At 38.0% G+C, this 19,039-nt stretch overlaps 1 protein-coding gene across 1 annotated transcript; it reads left to right on the forward strand.

The window, feature by feature from the left end:
• The first annotated feature begins 759 nt into the window (after nucleotides 1–759).
• Nucleotides 760–12,741, forward strand: rhbdd1 (rhomboid domain containing 1). Its single transcript, XM_038285928.1, has 8 exons — nucleotides 760–998; nucleotides 1,819–1,983; nucleotides 2,160–2,439; nucleotides 2,599–2,731; nucleotides 7,665–7,753; nucleotides 11,415–11,480; nucleotides 11,610–11,753; nucleotides 11,831–12,741. Exons 2-8 carry the CDS (start codon nucleotides 1,831–1,833, stop codon nucleotides 11,935–11,937), a joined length of 972 nt encoding a protein of 323 aa, XP_038141856.1. The 5' UTR covers nucleotides 760–998; nucleotides 1,819–1,830; the 3' UTR covers nucleotides 11,938–12,741.
• Nucleotides 12,742–19,039: the final 6,298 nt, after the last annotated feature.

Consider the following 19,039-nt stretch of genomic DNA (forward strand, 5'->3'; position numbering starts at 1 on the left):
GTCCTGTATGCCCAAATCTTAACCTTGTTATCACTCTCTCCTCCTTTCTATTTCATTTTCCATTTCTTCTTTTTCCTACTATATTCTGGATTTTATAAAACCACCTTCCTGTTTTTCCTTCATCCCACCTTTTTTTTGTTGCCATTTCTCCATCAATTTTTCTTTAATAAAACTCTTTCCCTCCGATTTATTTGATTTAACTGAACTAATAGGATCTTAAATTGCCCTCTTTGCCATTTCATCTGCCCTCTTGTTTCCTTCTACTCCAATATGTGCTGGAATCCACACAAATACAGCAATCACACCCATATTTTTACTCTGAATAATGTATGAAATATTTCTAATAGTGTCCATCCTACTATCTGATTGATTATATTTTAAACTTAATAATGAAGAACTTGAATCTGAACAAATTACTGTTTTTAATGGTTTTATGTCTTCTATTGTAAAGCTAATAATATTGCCAACATTTACCATTTACGTATACTAATAATCCATCTGAAATTCCTTTTCCTATTTTTATATTGAATTCTGGTATCACAAAAGCTATTCCTATTTTCCTTGTTATTTTTGATGCATCTATATAAATTTGAATATATTGATAATAACTGTCTAAGTGTAACTGTACTAAATTAATATCTACCCTGTACCTAATACTAAATCTTCTTTGCTCACAGTTTTTATACGTATTTATGTTTAGCTGACACCCGCGTCATCATCACGCAGTGAGGCTCCGCCAATGGGAAGGTTTGTTATTGTCACGTGATTAGCATGTACCTATCTCGGGTCTTTGCTAGTAAGTGCTAGAAAGTAATGATGAAACCCAGAGAAATAAGTTTTGCCGACGTGTGTTTGAGGGGTTTATTACTGTAACTTTGGTTTGGTGTTAAATTAGCTCTCCCTATATTCGGCTTAGAGGCATTTTTAACCAGGAGAGGAACTTTAGTGTTAGCATTATCCGAAACGGCTCTGAGGAAGGAGGAAGATCTGAACTCTTTGTAAGTACAACTAAAACAATTTTAGTTATTTTTTGGATTGAATAAATTTTTTTAAAAAATTCAGATACGGTTAACGCATTTATAGTAAATTATTTGACAATATTTGCCAATCGTCTGGAATTCAATGGTTTGATTATGCGTTTCTCCCCTATTTATTTGAAAACAGACAGGAAAAAAACAGGAAATTATCATGCCAACACAAATATAGAGCAACCTAAGGCTGCTAGTCTCCTATAAATGAACAGCCTGAACCGATTTTGCGCTACAGTAACTATGTTACGTTTTAACTTCTTATTTATTCGTATCCCAAACTTAGATTTGATCATCCTACTGTTTGTCTTTTGTGTAGGATGGTTTTTTATTCAGTGTCCAAGTTTAGTTCTATTTATTTATTTATCAATTTATCCTATTTCTATTTATTTTTATTTTATTTATTTATTTTTTTCTAACGTTTGGCCTAGGAGGTAATCTTCAGATGGCTCTTACAAACTTTCATTCTCTGTTAACTTCCACTTTTTTTTAAAATAATTTTTTGTTTATTCACATAGCAGTTTCAAGGCTGATGAAACCCATTCATTTTCCCATCATCAGGTGGATTTAGTATTTTCCTGTGGAAAAAGTGGGTTCTTTCTTGTGCTATTCACGTGTGATAACAGTGTGTAATAGCTTTTCTTTGAAAGTTAAGCTATAAATTCATCTCCATTATTTTAATCTGGAAAGATCAGAAATAAAGATAAAAAATAAACTTTACTCTAATCCTTCTGCATAAGCATAAGAAGAAATCTTAGTGATGTTTATTTTTACTGTTTAGTTTTTCCAGCCTGGTTTCAGGATGTACAGGAGACAGAGGAGTTCCCACCTGGGCTTGCTGATGCTGGCCTCCCAGTTATTCCAGATCGGTCTGGACAACATTCCTCCCGTCACTCTTGCAATCCTGGGTCTTAACGTATACCTTTTCCTCTTCCCAGCAGCTCCTCTCTTAAAGGTAAATCAGTTTACAAATTTTAGTTCATTCAGGTCCAAAGCAATAATTTTTGCCTCTAATTTTTTTCATTATGCTTCAGTCGACAACAACAATAGTAATCCTGCTATTTGCTCCTTTGCTCTGAAGTAATTCTCTTCATTTTACATGATTCTAACTAAATACTGTCCTTGTCTAAGACTTGTGTGAGCGTCCAGCAGGCGTACTGGTTCAGCGACTGGCGCCGGCTGCTTCTGTCCCCGTTCCACCATGTGGATGACTGGCATCTGTATTTCAACATGGCATCCTTTCTATGGAAGGGGACCAAGCTGGAGCGTCGGTTAGGTGGAGCCTGGTTCCTCTATCTGCTCTCAGTCTTTTCTTTGCTCACCGGATTGGTCTACCTGCTGCTGGAGGCATTGCTAACAGAACTGACTGATGACCAGTCGTACAGCATGGCCTGTGCTGTTGGCTTCTCAGGTGTAAATGAAGCTACTGATTTCAAAAAAAAAAAAATTTTAGATCTGTTTGCTTCCTCTTAATCCTTCTCTAACCTTGTTAGAGAATATAAACATCAATAATATGTGCATACAACAGGAACATTTCTTAATCTTTGTTTTGAACTGTTTTTAATTCCAGGTGTCTTGTTTGCACTCAAGGTGCTCAATAACCATTACCACCCAGGAGGTGCGACTTATCTGATGGGTCTGCCTGTGTCTAACCGCTATGCTAGCTGGGTGGAGCTTGTACTTATCCATATAACTTCCCCTGGGTGAGTTGGCAAGATCTTTTCGAAGAAATGTAGCTGGACTCTGGTCCATCTTACAGAAATTCTCCGGTAACACCAGTGTGAAGATTTTAAAGCCTTCTTTATCGTGTAGAAAGCCTTTTTCATAAATTCAACTTTAGTTTTACTCTTTGGTGTGAGAAGCACTTCTCCTTGCAGAGCTTATACATCAGCTTGGAGCAGATCAGCTTTTTATTTCTCCAACAAACAGAAAGGTACAGGTTTTAAAATCAGTCTGAGATCTAGCCTAAACGTTACAACTCTTTTATAAACACCGCTATTTTTTTCTCTTTCTAGTGAGCATTCAAATAAATATGTAACGTAGGTTGCAGATTATATTTACTTTCTTGAGGTCAATGTGGGAACTAATCCTTACTTTAAAACCCTTTTCCTTCAGCACATCTCAGTTTAGTATAGCTTTGATTTATTCAAAATTAAACATGTTCGGTTATTTAAGTTATTCAAATGTCTTCATTTTACTCAAACAGCATCTTAGATTGTTCTACGAAATGGCATTCTTTTTAAAGTAAGCAATACGAATTGTAAATGGTTTCTATTAAATGCTCTGCTAGATTTTATCCACTAGAGGGAGGTGTTTCATTGTATCTAATAGAATGGTCTGCAACCCTGAGAGTCCTGAGAGAGAGAGAGAGAGAGAGAGAGAGAGAGAGAGAGAGAGAGAGAGAGAGAGAGAGAGACATAAAGACAGAGGGGGTTAAGTAAAAAAAAAAAAAATCACATAGCCAACCTGATGGAAAAAAATAGATGTGAAACATATCATTGGAATTTCTATTTTTCTGTCATTGAATTCATTGCATTTTTTCTAAGAAAAAAACAACTGAAACATTTGGCTGATTTTAACTTTCTTATAAAATCTAAATTTAAAGACTTGTTGGTAATTAAGAGAAATCTGTCTACGGTCAGAAGACCAAAGACCCACTATAGCCTCTGGAGCTGGAATCTCTCCACAAAGCGGCCCAGGTTAGGCATCTGGCACATTTGAATCAATTTGAATTTTTCCAAAACCCTAAGATAACCCACAGTTGAACTCTTATTTACTAAAGGCTAACTAGATTTCTTCTAAACACCTTGCTATATTTACACATTAAGGAGAATGTCATTGTGTTGTTCCTAACAATCACTGGGGTATTTATATTAACTTGGGTAATCAGAACCTAATGATTAAACACTGAATGCACCAAAGTAAGCAACAGAGATAGTTCTGCACTCTGTCTCCTTTTCCATTTATAACTATTCACAATATCTTCATAACCCCCCAAAAAGTTAAGCTGTTTTAGCTGTTTGAATATCTATAGAATGTGTGCTCTGCTGCGCGGTTTCTCCGATTGGCTCCTTCAATCTCCTGCTGTGGTTTCTTAGCTGAGGGGACTGGCTGCCAGCCTCTCTCTCCGTTTCTGGTGCTCTCTCTGCTGGTTTTGTTGTACTGATTTCCTGCTGCCTCCTGTCTGAGCTCCATAACACCGTCTCACCTAACCTTGGTCGTCCGGGAGATTCCAAAAAAGTTAAAAAACAAACCATTGGACTTTCTTTCCAAGATTGAAGACGTTTCGCTTCCCATCCAGGAAGCTTTTTCAATTCAAAATAAGGGGAGAATGTCCGGGTGAATCAGGTAAACCCAGAAAGCTGACCCCACAGCTTTGTTTGGCTTTCAAATGTAAAACGAAAAACAAAACTTAAAAAGATGCGAACGGGTCTGCAGAATCACTGTCTTCCATTTGGTCTGTAAATTTGAGCAGCATCTGAAATATCTCGTTTTTAATGGCTAGATTTTTACCCCTGCTCCGTCTTATATCCACGGCTCCTAGTTACAAAGAGGAATTGGAACACCACTACCTACATGGGAATGCACAAAAATTAGGGGTACAGTTAGGATGTAGTCGGATTGGGCCTAAGTTCTAGATAAGAGAAGTTAACATCCTTTTTTAAGCAGTGTTAGTACATATATTAAAATAAGCATAGACCTTACTGCAAGAGAGATTTATGCAAAAGTTGTCGTTCTTGCTGTAAATCACAATGAGAAGAGTTACTGTACAGCATTATAACTGGAAAACTTGATTTTTATCTCATGATATCGATAGCACAATTATAGACTATAACCCATGGAAACAATGTACCAGACATTTAGATTGATCCTACAAGCAGAGAGGAGACTGTTGATTAATCTGTATTTATAAAGCACTTTATTTTTGGTTACGGCTCTAACTGTGATCTTTAACACTAAAGCTGCAACTAATGAAACATTTTCTAATGACTAATCTTTTGACAAATTGTTCGAGTAGTTGAGTTAACAACTTGACCTAACAAATTGAGTTAAGTTGACTTATCAGATAATTTCCAAAAATATCCCCACTTGGCAGAGTAGCCCTGGGATGGTGATGCCAAGATAAACAAAAAGGTTACATTTGTGTTTACTCAACTGCTCATAAGATAAACCCTCTGTCTCAGTCCAGTGCCATCTCGAAAGCACAAAAAAGTCTTGAAATGCTTGTGTATAGCGGCGTTCAATGTTCATTCTGCATATGAAAAATAAATAAATATCAAGAAAGTGAAAGTCCAAAGGCTACAAAAAAAGCCAGAAGAATGGAGCTCTGAGCATTATTGCTGCACTAAAACATTTTTTATGAACTATGGTGAAAAAGTTTCTGAATATCTATGAATAATGAACTAAAAATATAGAAACCTGCCAATGAAAAATATTTGATTGTATAAACAACCTTTGGACTTTGTTTTCCAAGTTTGAAGATGTTTCGCTTCCCATCCAGGAAGCTTTTTCAGTTCAAAATGTCTGAATTATAGTTGAGTTCCAAGCATAATAGATTGAATTGAAAAAGCTTCCCGGATGGGAAGCTTCAAACTTGGGAAACAAAGTCCATTGCTTTGTTATTTTTTTTCTTTTTTTAAAGACTATGACCTGGATGAATGAGAATCTTCACCAGCGTGTTTTCTGGTACTTGCAGTTTTTAAAACAAATCTTAAACTCTTTATATTCTCCTGCAATCGCTACAAACAGCAGTGGAAAACTACCTACAGGCTGGTCGCTGAGAGAGCTCCCAGTGGGGATTCCCAGCACTGCCTCCCAGCGGAATGCTGGAGGTCTGGCACTCCAAACCACAACTGCATATTTTAGTGGGATCATAACCCTGATGAACTGACTGCATAGAGGAAGCTTGGAGGTGACTCTCCCGCTTAAAACATGTTAAAGTCGTAGTATGAAGTCATATTTAAATGTCAAATAATTCTGGGTTAAACATGTATATAAATGTACTCTTTATCAGACAATATTGTTCCAACATTTAGAAAATTTCTATTTAAAAAAAAATCCTGTTATAAAATCAGTGTTTTTTCCCCCCTTGTTATCTTATGCAGGCCAGTTAGTTATACGTCAGCTTGTACACCTAAATTCGGCCAATCATTTATCAACGGTCATCTGTCAATCACATTTTTTTCGGTCATAGCATTTTCATTCATATGTCGCAGCTAATATACTCAATGGTTGAAATAAGAATCCTTTACTTTACCATTGAGTTCCGTCCTAGTTTTCACAGGGATGGACGTCTGTGTCTTCAGCAGGCGTAGAGCTAACAGAACGGGCAGCGTTGCGAGGCAAGGGCTCAAACATGTACAGCTGTAAGCCTTCTACACCAAACCAAGCTTCTGCTGCTTTGGCGTCCTCTTTCACAGCAACTTTGTCTCTGCTTTTCTCCTCTTAATAAAAAATGTATGACGGAGGACTCATCCACGACCTCCGGCACAAAACTCTCCTCCTCTTGCATGTTTCCTCTGTCCATAGCGTTCCTTGACAAAGTCGTTTCTAAGTCACAAATTTAGTGCTACTTGGTTCCGATGGAATTTCCCATTGAGAACCTAATAGCACTAAGTTGCTAACTGGTTAGCAAGATGATTCCGACAAACCGGCCACAATCAAACTTGCTTGCGAACCTTCCGCCACAACAATCCCGCCCTCTTGATAAACGACCAATCACATTCACTTTATTCACTCGTGTAAAGTCGGGCACCACTCTGGAGAATTCAGAAATGTAACGATTGGAACAGCCGCTTCCCTACGACTTTAAAACAATTTTTCCAAATCATAAAGTAAATAAAGCCAAGCTGCTCTCTAGCTTAAAGCTACAGAACAGAGCAGATAAACAACCAGAGCGTGAACCCTCAAAGCAATTTGACCACAGTTTGATCCAGCATCCAGATCTCTGCATTTTTGATGCCCACAACCAACGACTTCCAGTGTGAACGCAGCGTTACAGAGTGTACATACCACTCTCACCATGTGCCCGAAAGTATCCCAGGGGTTTCGATACTTTTGGTTCTCCACATAGATGGCTCCGTCCTTGATTCAGACTCACCCGCCGCTGTTGTCATTTTCCTATCACACTCAAAACCAGAACCAGCAGTAACAGAAGCTCGTGACAGGAGAGGAAAGGGGAGCCAATTTAGGCGATAAAACAGGGTGACAAAAGAAAACAGTAATCAACAAAAAAAAAACTGTCAATGAATTTTAATCGTTGTTTATGTCGACTACGTCGTCTAATCGCGGCAGCACTATGGTTCACGTACATCATCTACTATAATTTTCAGCTTCTTCTGAAAAAAAGTTGTTTTTTATTTGTCTCAATAGGCTCAGAAATCTAACCAGATGGTATAAAGCTAAACAAACCAAGTCATATGGAAGAGGACATACACCCTGATTAAAATGAACTTTGCATGACTCAGCTGTGGCAGAGGGCTACTCATCTTTTTTCCTTCTACACGTTGCAAAGGCTAAAACAATCTTAGAAAAATGTCAAGTTTTTAAAAGCACAAGAATGGAAAACAAGCATTTAATTTTAATCCAAGCAATTAGAAATCGTGGTAATCATTAATCATGTTCTTGTTTCCTTAGGACGTCGTTTTTTGGTCACCTAGCAGGAATCCTGGTGGGTCTGCTCTACAGCTCTGGACCACTGAAGACCATCATGAAGAGATGTGCAGGTTTGACTTTTTCATGTGCCGGTTTGTCCACATTGTTCATATCTTTGTTGAGACACAAAAGAATTGAATATTTCTAACCTTAATATATTCCAAAAGAATCACTGCATGAAAAGTGGGATTTTCGTCAATATACGGCACTGTAGATTGTCGTGGAACTTCAGGTTAGCGGCAGTTTACGGCAATTTGCAGGCTTCGTCGAAAACTCCCGTAAATTGTCAGAAATTGACGTGGAATTTCTTAGGCAGTGTTCCCCCCATGCCTCCCCCCCATGGAATTCTAGGGGAGGCTTTAACATGTAAATGAACATGCTGTGAGCTATACAAATGCAAACCAGGGTTGCAGGGGGGGTTTTACCCCAAGTGACATCTTTCTGAGGAAGAAAATCTCTGATACAAAGAGATCAGGCTTAGTATAGCCTCTCACATTTTAGCTTGAATTTATTTATTTAATTAAAGTATAGAGACCAAAACAGATCTTTAGCTGACAGAGCAATACATTTAGAGCAGTAATTATTTAAAAAAAAATTTGCATTTAAGATAAAAAATAAAATATTGTCTGTCAATATGCTCAATTCACAATTACTTAAGTGGAAAAGTTTCAAGAAATGAGTCTGAGATGATTCACTTTATAACATGGCGCATTATCCTGTTGGAAGTAGCCATCAGAAGATTGGTACACTGTGGTCATAAGGTCCGGCCAGGTCAAGATCTGCAATTGCAATTGCACCAAACAGGAAAAAGAACATCGACAAATTCCGGTTCGTCAAATTAAAATATAGCAGCAACAGATCGGTGACTAGAAATTATAGCACAATTCTTATAAATATAAAAAAAAAAAAAAAAAAAAAACTAACACCGTTTATTTAAATGATTGGATCCAAACTATTGGTTATTCACCAACCAGGAAGCAGATTTCTCATCTCCATTAAAATATTTATTTTATACCAAGGGACTTAAAGTTTAATCAAATCCAGTTAAAATAAACTTCTTATTACAGGAATGAAAAGAGATGCTAAGTTGTAGAGAACAAGTTCATAAAAAAAAAAAAGCAGTTTTGATTTATCCTTATCTCTGTTACAAAAATCTACAAAAATATATATATATATATTTGGGCAGAAACTGAACATATGCTGGATGATGGTGGGATTTTTTTAATATGTCATATTAAATTAAGCGCTCACAGGGTTCATACAGGAATGAGTAACTCTAATTTAATGCTATTTTAATGCTATTAGAAATGATTTTAATGCCATCAACAAGAACCATGTACACAAGTTATTAGTGTACATGAAATATGAAGGAGCTGCAAGCAGAGTTCCATGACTCCTGTATGTATGTAAACACACACACACACACACACACATATATACGTATATATATTCTCTAGCTTTTTCTCCGCCTCGAGCTTCCTTTCCGAACATACGGCTTTATAAACAGTTCCACGCAAATTAATAGCGATATAATATCTGACGAAATTGTTTTTAGAAGCATTTTTATTAAAGAATCATAAATGCAACGATAAACATATTAAATTAATTTTAGTGCCAATTAAGGCCTTGATTAAAAAAAGAATTATGAATTGTAATTATTTTTAATGATCCGCGGAAACCCTGGTTCATCTGGCGCATGCCCTCTACGATCTCCAAGGAACTCAGAGAGGAGGGGACGGAGCCACAGCGGCGGCTGTAGGCTTTGCTTTGTGCAGGCGGTCTGGAGCGCAGCGGGGCGGAGCGGAGCGGAGCGGAGCGCAGACGGAGTATGTGGGATTTCGGGGTAAAACTCTTCTTGGACGCGATGGCGACTCTGCATCGAACAAGACGAACTCAAAGAAGAGATGCTAGCGGTAAATATATGTTCGATTACTGCCTGCTAAGCTAAAAGCGGCCTAGCCTGAGCTATGGCTAATAGCAGCCTAGCTATTAGCCTATCTAGCCTAGCCTTGCAAGAACAAGCTTTATTAAAGTGCATTTTTTGTGATTTACAGGAAGCAGTACGCCGTCTTAACAACTCGGAGACTAATTGCAGGCGCTATGAACCGGAGCAAGGGTAAGATTTAAAGAATATGCTTTCATTCTGCGGTAAAAGGTAATGGATACCGATCATTGCTGTACATTTTGTTTTCACAGACCTCCTTTTTGCTCGGAGCCATAATCAGCAAGTCCAGATTTGCACGATGATGATAAAGACGACATTGTGTGTAAGTGACTTGTTTTAATGTTTTCTCCTTCCTTGTTACAATGACTTGCGTTTGATTTTTTATTTATACCACTCTCATTTAATTGTTTTCCAGCTGCCTGTAAGACGTATTTTCAGACGGTACGCAGGAGCTTCAGATATACGCTGCCAGCCAACACGCTGCGTGCGGAGGCTATCTGCTCGGAGTCGGGCCAGAAGAAAGAGGGTAAGACTTTATTTGGTGACTATTTTTCAGGTGTATTAATAGATGTGTTGTGTCCATACGCAGTGCGCTGATTCATTGTTTTTTTTTTTCAGCTGCTGAAAGCGAGGCAGAGTGTGCTAGCAGATGAGGAAGTGGAACTCTGGAAGTCCGCCGTCGTCAGCGGTGTCTCTGGATGGATTGTACGGTCGCCGCCATTTCGTAGGCCGGATCCCTCTGAACTCTGTGTTAAGCTGCAGTCCCGGTTAGAAGCGATGCCGAAGTACAGAGCCACGCACAGTAGGCGTCTGCACATCGGACCTGCCTCGGAGGGAATGCTGCCCGTTACCTCCAACCCCGAGGAAGCAAACTGACCGTTCACGGACTTTTAATTTTTAGAAACGCATGTGTTTGGATACGCGTTGTATATAGTTGTGTGTGTTTTAATAAAGCTCTTTCTTTGCATAAACAGCTTCCTGGCAAATGTTCATTTCCTGTATAAATTCATTCATGTCCTTGATGGTAGCATAATAATTGTGTAGTAGTGTAGGATAACATAAATACACACCATATGAATGAATAAATATATGAATGAATAAATATATGAATGAATAAATATATGAATGAATAAATATATATATATATATATATATATATATATATATGAATAAATATATATATGTAAATATATATATATGCCACCAATCACGAGCGACTTTACTTGTTTAAAAAGAAGCGGTTCCGTCCAATACTCAGTAAGAAAATTAAAGCCTGGCGTGGCCACGTGTGGTTTTGCTGCCAATCACGAGCGATTTCATTTGTTTGAGAATAGTGGTTTCAGCCAATACTGAGAAGGTTATTCAAGCCAGACCTGGCCAGCCGCGCGGGTTTGCTGCATTCATATGCTAATTAGGGCCATTAGTACAGCTGATCGCTCTCCACATATGTCACGGTACGTTTCCGACAATTTGTGGCACGACAAACGCGGACAAGCACGGGTTGCAAATTGTCGGAAAATCAGGCAGATCTGCGGGAGTTTACGGGGGTTTACGGGGACGAAAATCTCACTTTTCATGCAGTGAATGTTCTTCTTTATGGGATTTGATTGTTTTGTGTTTCACTGCAAAGCTCATCATCCCAGCTTAAGCTTTCTGAGTGTCATAACTGGATCATTCAGTTATATTGCATCATAAATTGCAGCCTTAATAAACCATTGACCAAAAAAGAAAGAATAATTATCATGAAGCTGTACTGAATTATCCTCTTTCTGTGTATTTTCCCACAGATTTAGTCACGTCTAACGGATATAACTCGCATCGCAGTGCGTACTACAGCTCTGCCGGCACTTCAGGTATCTGAGCATTTAGGGAGGGTCTCTATTCACTGCATGGAGAGAGAACAGGTTTTTTTTTTATGAAAAACAAAAATAGTTAATAGTTGAGCTTGTTATGTTAATTAACGTGTGTGTGTGTGTGTGCAGGTTATGGCGGCAGTAATGAGCGATACTCTGGGAACTCTTATTACCCACCGCATCCAAATGCAGATCATACAGCATCATATACAGGTGGGCTGACAGAAGAGCAGCAGATAGAAGCAGCGATTAGAAACAGTCTGAATGACAGAGGTCAGTAATCATACACTCCAGCACCTTTTAAATGAGCACCTGGTAGAAAAGTACCCTAATTTCTTATATATTCTCAGGACAAACCGGCGTGAGAGAAGGTCCTCCTCCTTATGGGTTTAACGTCTCTCAGGGGACCAGTGCTGAGGAGATCAGGTGGAGGAGACTGAGGAGGTTTGACCGCTGAACTTTCAGGCGGCAGCAGAGAAGAAGGTGGTTTTGGTGGCTGACTAGCGAAAGCAAGAAGGTACTAAGGAAGATGGGCCTGATTAGAGCAATATCACGTCAGCTTCTCAACATTAAGAGATGTTTTTGACTCTGAAAATTAATGAGTCAATACCAGCCAGAGGGAAAACTGTCGATGAGGAGATGCTGTTAATATATGCGCAGTGAAATATCCAGATGTACAGCTTCTTAGCTTTGACTTCAGGAGAGAGTTTGGAAGAATTTCTAAAACGGGAAAATGCTGATGATCCAAGATGCTTTTTATATTCCTTGTTTGTTTCTTTTATATTCCTATTGTGAACCTTTTCTTCAGATACAAACATTTTTCAGCTTTATATAAGTTTATGTTCATCAGCTTAGAGATGTTACAGTTTGCTGAATACTAAAGGATGCACTGAGAGGCTGCCAATGAGTTCTGAGGATTGTTGATTGAAGAAGTCAGTAATTCCTAAGTTTACATGAGTATTTGACAAGCTTCTACTCTTATTATATAAGTCTTTAAAAATACATTATGTTCCAACTGAGGCAACTGAGTGTTTGATTGGAAATCCTAACAAACCTTTATCTTCTAAGGACAGCGGATTGAGTTAAACTCACAGGCTCCTGGAGAAGCTGTCAGACTCTGAAGCTGCAGTTCTCCTCTTGCTGTTCATGAAGTCTTGAATTAAATGTGTTTAGTTATCTAAATATTCGGATGTTCTGCCTAATTTTGTATCACTTGTAAAAATATGTTAAAGGCCTTTAAATAAATGTATGTAATTTTGCAGTTGCGTACTCACTCGTTGTTTTAATATAATTAAAATATTAATCCAGCCTTTAGTTCAATTAAATTCAGTTTATTTCTATAGCGCCAATTCATAACACATATCATCTAAATGCACTTTACAGTTCACCAGATCATACAGTCAAATTGATTCAGTTTTCTATCTAAGGAAAACCAGCTGATTGCATCGACTCATTGACTCAAATACAATCCCTCACACTAAGCATGCTTGTAGTGACAGTGGAGAGGAAAAACTCCCTTTTAACAGGAAACAACCTTCAGCAGAACCAGGATCAGTGTGAGCAGCCATCTGCAGAGGCCGACTGGGATTCAAGGAAACAGAAGCAGAGATACAAAATGTAACCGTAAAAGGCGGCCCCTTCCAGGATGGGGAGGCTTTGCAGAGGAGTTGAGGCCCTTCTTTAAGTATCAGCAATCCTGCTGCTGATACCTTTTATCATCTGTCATAAGGACGCCACATAGTTTTTATTTAAATTGAATAGAGATAACATTAATGCCTCACTTACAGAAATGTAGGCGTGTATGGAGGTACATTTGTCTCAATAATATTCAGTCAAACAAAACCTAATCTCAATCAAAAAAGAAATTGTGGTCAAAACATTTGGTATTGTAATAAAATATCTCTTAATGGATTATTATATTTTGGTTAAAAGAATGTTTTTCCTATTTAAATGACTCAATTTGCAAATGATTTTTGCAAACACACACTTCGATTTGCTCATGTCAGAAACCTTTTGTTTTCATGCTCCCTGTTTGAACTCTAGGAACATGATCATCCTGGGCGGGGCCTATAGACCAACGATCTAAGAAGTGTCCCCATTGGTTAGCACTCACTAACCAATGGGGATTGTTCGAATCAATAAGACTGAGACAAGTTTATCTCCACAGACGGTTTGTATTTTTGTTCAATGCTTTGAATCGTTGTGCCTCATTTAAGAAGCTCTTGTACAAAAAAATTATTTCTTAAATTGCTCATACAGCTGACCTAGGATAAAATTTCACATTCACTATTTGTCTCCTATTTTTTAATGTTCTGTCAGGTACAAACATACTTTAGGAGTGTTCCAGACTTGCTGTAGGAGTCTTTGACAATCAATCCAAACCTAGTTTTGACTGACCATCATTTGTTTTATTTAGAGGCAATTGTCCATTTCATTAGGCTACATCATTGTAAATTATGCATCTCTGCAGCTTTAAAGTACATTTTTATTCACTCATGATCGAACTACCGGTCACTACATCTGCAGCTGGCATGTCAGTATCAAGGGGTCCATTATTTGTTGTCAATTCATCAAAAGGAAGAACAGTCATTGAGCTCTATGTGAGATCAAGCTACTATTGAAATAACATCTGGAACAGAAAATTGATAAAAGTTTAGAAAGGAGATTCAGCAACATGTTTTATCATTGAAAATCTTCTGTAAGAAATGCATTGAGTTCACGAACTGGCACAGCATTCACTTTTATATTACACTAAATATGGAGTGTCTGGGTCTGAATTGGTCAAATTAGAGATTTGCTGTTAACATTTTCCTGTTTATGTATGAGATAGAAAGGGTGGTGTTATGCAGGGATAACCGACATGATCCGGAGATGTGCACGTCTATTGACCTTAAGAGATTTAACAGAATGTTGTTTGGTTGGTTGATGCGGAGCTCATCAAGCATTTACATCATATGTTGCACTTCCTGCTTCCATCAGTAGTTTGCAATTACAGTTTTTGGATCAAGTTATTATTAAAGCATTTCCAGCTCTGGTCTTTCAATTCTGCTGCTCAGCTCTCAGTCAGCAGAACTTCGATCTCTAAACTGGTAAAGTCTCTCTTCATTCGTCTTAAAATCCATTTCTGTGAATGAGCAAGCATAGGAAGTCATGGCCTTATATGGCAATATTTGGACAGTAATTATGCTACATTTCTCATTAAGGCACACTGACTTATGCACAGGTGGAATGGATCAGGTTTACAAGGCTTGTGTGGCACATTCGTAAAAACCCACGATAGGAGAAAAAGTAAGAGAAATGTACGACAAGAATACGAACATTTTGTTGCATGAAGCCCAATGTCCTGAGAGATCTAATAAACCATGAGAAATTGTTTTAGCAATGGCCTTTAGATTCTTCTTTTCTAAATGTTCTTGTATTTCTGAAAGACTATGATCCCAGATAATACAACAAGGTCCTTTGGAAGAGAAGCAAACCTGTAGCACCACAGATTCCCTGCTGTATCTAACAGGGAATCTGAATATGAGAAGGTTTGGTCCATACCTAAAAAAACTGCTTAAAGTTTCATTAGAATTTAAACTAACTCCACACTTACCTCTGAATCAGCCGGGAGTCGGTAGCCATTTTTTATAAGCCACATGTATGCTTCACTGGAATGATAAATCCTCTTAGCCATTTTAAGGAGCGGTTAAATAAATCAGCATCAAAGGCATTTCATATTTATACATCTGGAAACAGCAAGAAATGATTAATAGATCCCAGAGTGTGTAATCCACTTTAAGTAAAGTGTAAATTGAAATATCTTGACTGACATGTACTTTAAAGAAAATTATTATGGTGAATTCTTGCAATAAAGTACATTTGATTTTGGTGCAAAGGATACAAAATCATACACATCTTATCGTACATTTTTAATAAATTCTCTCCTGATCATGCATTGACTGGAAGCTTTTACGTAGAACTCATGAGAACTAACGGTTCTCCTATATTACAGTTTCAAAGAGGTCCTGGAAGCAAAGTAACAAGTCAATATCGAAGAAGTCACATTTTAGCTCCAATTCCCCTGAAGCGGTACAAGAATTAGGACAGCTGAAATTAGACGTAGAAGATTCCCCCCCTATGCTACAAGTCGTCCTACAGGGATCAGAAATCCTATTTCTGTGTGGATTCCTCACAAGAGAGAGTAAAAATGCTAGTTGCTGAATAGAAAGCGTCAAAGTTTGTTTTGTTAACAGATGTGTTTGACATTTTGCACAGCTTGATTTGGCAAGTTTCCAAGGCGGCTGTTAGAGCTCAGGGGAAATAAGTGACAGTAAAATGGATTGAGCAAGTACAGAAAAATAAATATTGGATAAAGGATTAATTATATCAAATACTTGCATAAATTACTGCAGTTTCTTCAGATTTAAAAATTCTTCTGGAAAGAGAATAAAAGTGTAAAAGAAACGGTGTGAAACTGACGTACCTGTTTCCAGAAGCAGGCAGTGAAATGAGTTCATCATCTGGGTCAGTGGGATCTGCGGTGATATTTGTGTTTCACGATGGGCAACATTTGCGCTCAATGTCTTTTAGAGTGGTCGGAGTTGTCCCTGTGGGGAGGTTGGCAGAACATGAACGTGTGAGGCTGACTGTACAGAGACAGAGATGACGCACGCTGCATACCAGATGCTGCTGCACCGGCTTTTCCAATCTGTAACACGTTGAATCCACTTCCAGAGCCTGTCTGTGTCTCATTGCACCTAATTTGCAAACGGATGCAGCTGATGTGTTGAGTTAAGCACCCCACCTACTCCAACTGGCCGGATAATTAGGGCTCCTGTTAGGAAATCAACTGCTTTGTTTTTGGCCATGTTCAGTTAGTAAGTCCTTGAGGAAACATTAAGATCCTTTTAGATATTTCCACATCGTTTTGCAATATTTTATTTTTTATATATTTTATGGGATTTTGTGTTATGGATAATCTGGAGAGGCACAGAAATGTAAGGAAGAAGGAAAAGGATGCATTGTTTTTCAAATTTTATATAAATCAAAATAAGGAAAGTGAGGCATATAATGATTTACTCCTATGGTTCCAAAACATCCATGATGTCAGGGTATTTTGTCACATGCGTATGTTGTGTTGTTGTCCACCTGGATGGTGAACCTCAATCTAATGCCAAGTTTTCTGGTGTTTCTAACAAGTTTTTCCATTGGAGTCTCCATGTACTTATCACCATCCATCTCTCTTCTAATCTCTGACCAGTTTCCTTGTCACTCCTGAAGAAATGTATTCCCACAGCATGCTGCCTCCATATCTCACTGTGACATCTGTGTTTTGTATGATTTTCCAACATATAGCTAGTCTGCATGTAAGGCTAAATATTCTTTTTCTTTCAACATTGCAATCTGGGCAACTAAAAACAGATTTCTTATGACTTTCTCTGAACAAGAGTTTTCTTGTTAATTTTCCATTCAGACCGGATTGATTAAGCTGTTCTGTCAAGCAGACTTTCCCACCTATGTTCTGGATCTCTACAACGATCTCCTCTGGTCTGTCAGTTTAGGTAGGCAGTCGCATCTTGGTGGGTTTGCTTTTGTTCCTTACTTTACCTGTTTGAAGGTCCGAGATTGAACAGTGTTGCTTAAAATGTTTTAAGTGTATTGTGCTGCTTCTGTAACCCTGCATGAAACCTGTCCATTTTTAACAGAGTAATTCATAAAAATCGGTCTAATACTTTAAGTTAATGTTCAACATGCATATTTGCCCTAATTTTAACACACGCTTATGAATAACACACAGAAAATAATAGCGGTGCAAGAAATTATAAATAAAAGTCATTTTTCACAGCTTATGTTGCCAACCTGGTAGTTAAAACTGATGGTTCCAATATGTTGGATCTCCAAGCTTCCCTCTAACCAGACAATGTTTGATCTTTTTTTCTCGTCACTTAGTAATCATCATAACATCCTACATTATATATAAGCCAGAGATTGGCACATATCTCTGTCTGACATAAAAAGGACAATACAAGCTTCACCTCTGATATTATGTGAAAATTCCAGCTGTTGTGGTTGAAATTAGCTTCCTACTTACAGCTCTGTAGAAACACAGCAGATAGAGTAACACACGAGTTAAATCAACTTTAAAGTCGTAGGGAAATTATATTTTCAATGTCAAATCATTCTGGCTTAAACATGTATGTAAATTTACTCTTTATCTGTTTAATAAAAAATCCTGTCTTAAAATCTGTTGGGGGGGGGGGTTCTTCATTATCTTATGCAGGCCAGTTAGTTATACGTCCGCTTGTACACCTAAATTCGGCCAATCATATATCAAAAATCATCTGTCTATCAAATTTTTTCCGTCATAGCATCTTGATTCATATATCGCAGCTAATATACGCAACGGTTGAAATAAGAATAATTTATTCTTTATCACTCGTGTAAAGTTATGCACAACTCAGGAGAATTTGGAAATGCAACATTTGGAACAGCCGTTTCCCTACGACTTTAAAAACTGAATGAATTTCAACTTGAAGTTTTAGGCAAATGTTGATACAGCTGCTATCCTCCTGTTATATTTTGGATCCCTTCTAACCACACACCAAGCCAAGCAGTTTTCTCAGACTTGCTTTATTCTAAGGTTTAAATGGTTAGTGAATGATCTAAATTAGTCTTCAGCTTTTTAGCCGAGGAATGGCTCCCACTTTCACATGCAGCACAACCTCTCTAATCCCTTTAGAAAAAAGTCACCCGCTCCAGTCAATCCTGTGTGAAGGTCAATTAGTCTTTGCCTTTGCAGGCTGAGATCACAGTGGCCTCCCAAAGGACAAGCAAATGTGCTGTCGCATAAATGAAACAAGCTTGTTGTATTATTGCCAACCGTAAAATCCTGCTTAGCAACTCATGAAGTCTCATGGTAGATGGTTTGAAGTTGTTCAGAGTTACAAACCAAAGGCAAATGTAACTTTTGTGCTCGAAGCAATGCTGTGGTTGATCAGGGTAATCTGGATGACCTTCAGCCAGCTATGTGTCTATTGCTGTCCTCCTCTAGCTTTTCTGCTGATCTTATTCCTCATGTAAGGCTTTTGTCTGTCAGAAAAAAAGCTGTGGTAAAGTCGTAGGGAAATCATATTTAAATGTCAAATCATTCTGGCTTTATTATGTATATATAAATGTACTCTTTATCAGACGATATATTCCCAAAATTTAGAAAATTTCTGTTTTTAAAAAACTCCTCTTAAAATCTGTTTTTTTTTTGTTATTGTTTTTTATCGTATGCAGGCCAGTTAGTTATACGTCAGCTTGTACACCTAAATTTGGCCGATCATATATGAGCGGTCATCTGTATATCAAATTTTTTTGGTCACAGCATTTTGATTAATATGCCACAGCTAATATATTCAATGGTTGAAATAAGAATTAAGAATCCTTTACTTTACCATTGAATTCCGTCCCAGTGTTCACAGGGATGAACGTCTGTGTCTTCGGCAGGCGTAGAGCTAACAGAACTGGCAGCGTTGCGAGGCAAGGGCTCAAACATGGACGGCTGTAAGCCTTCTACACCAAACCAAGCTTCT

This window comes from Cyprinodon tularosa, unplaced genomic scaffold (genome assembly GCF_016077235.1).
Source record: "Cyprinodon tularosa strain WSP-4 unplaced genomic scaffold, ASM1607723v1 ctg218, whole genome shotgun sequence".
Lineage (NCBI taxonomy): Eukaryota > Metazoa > Chordata > Actinopteri > Cyprinodontiformes > Cyprinodontidae > Cyprinodon > Cyprinodon tularosa.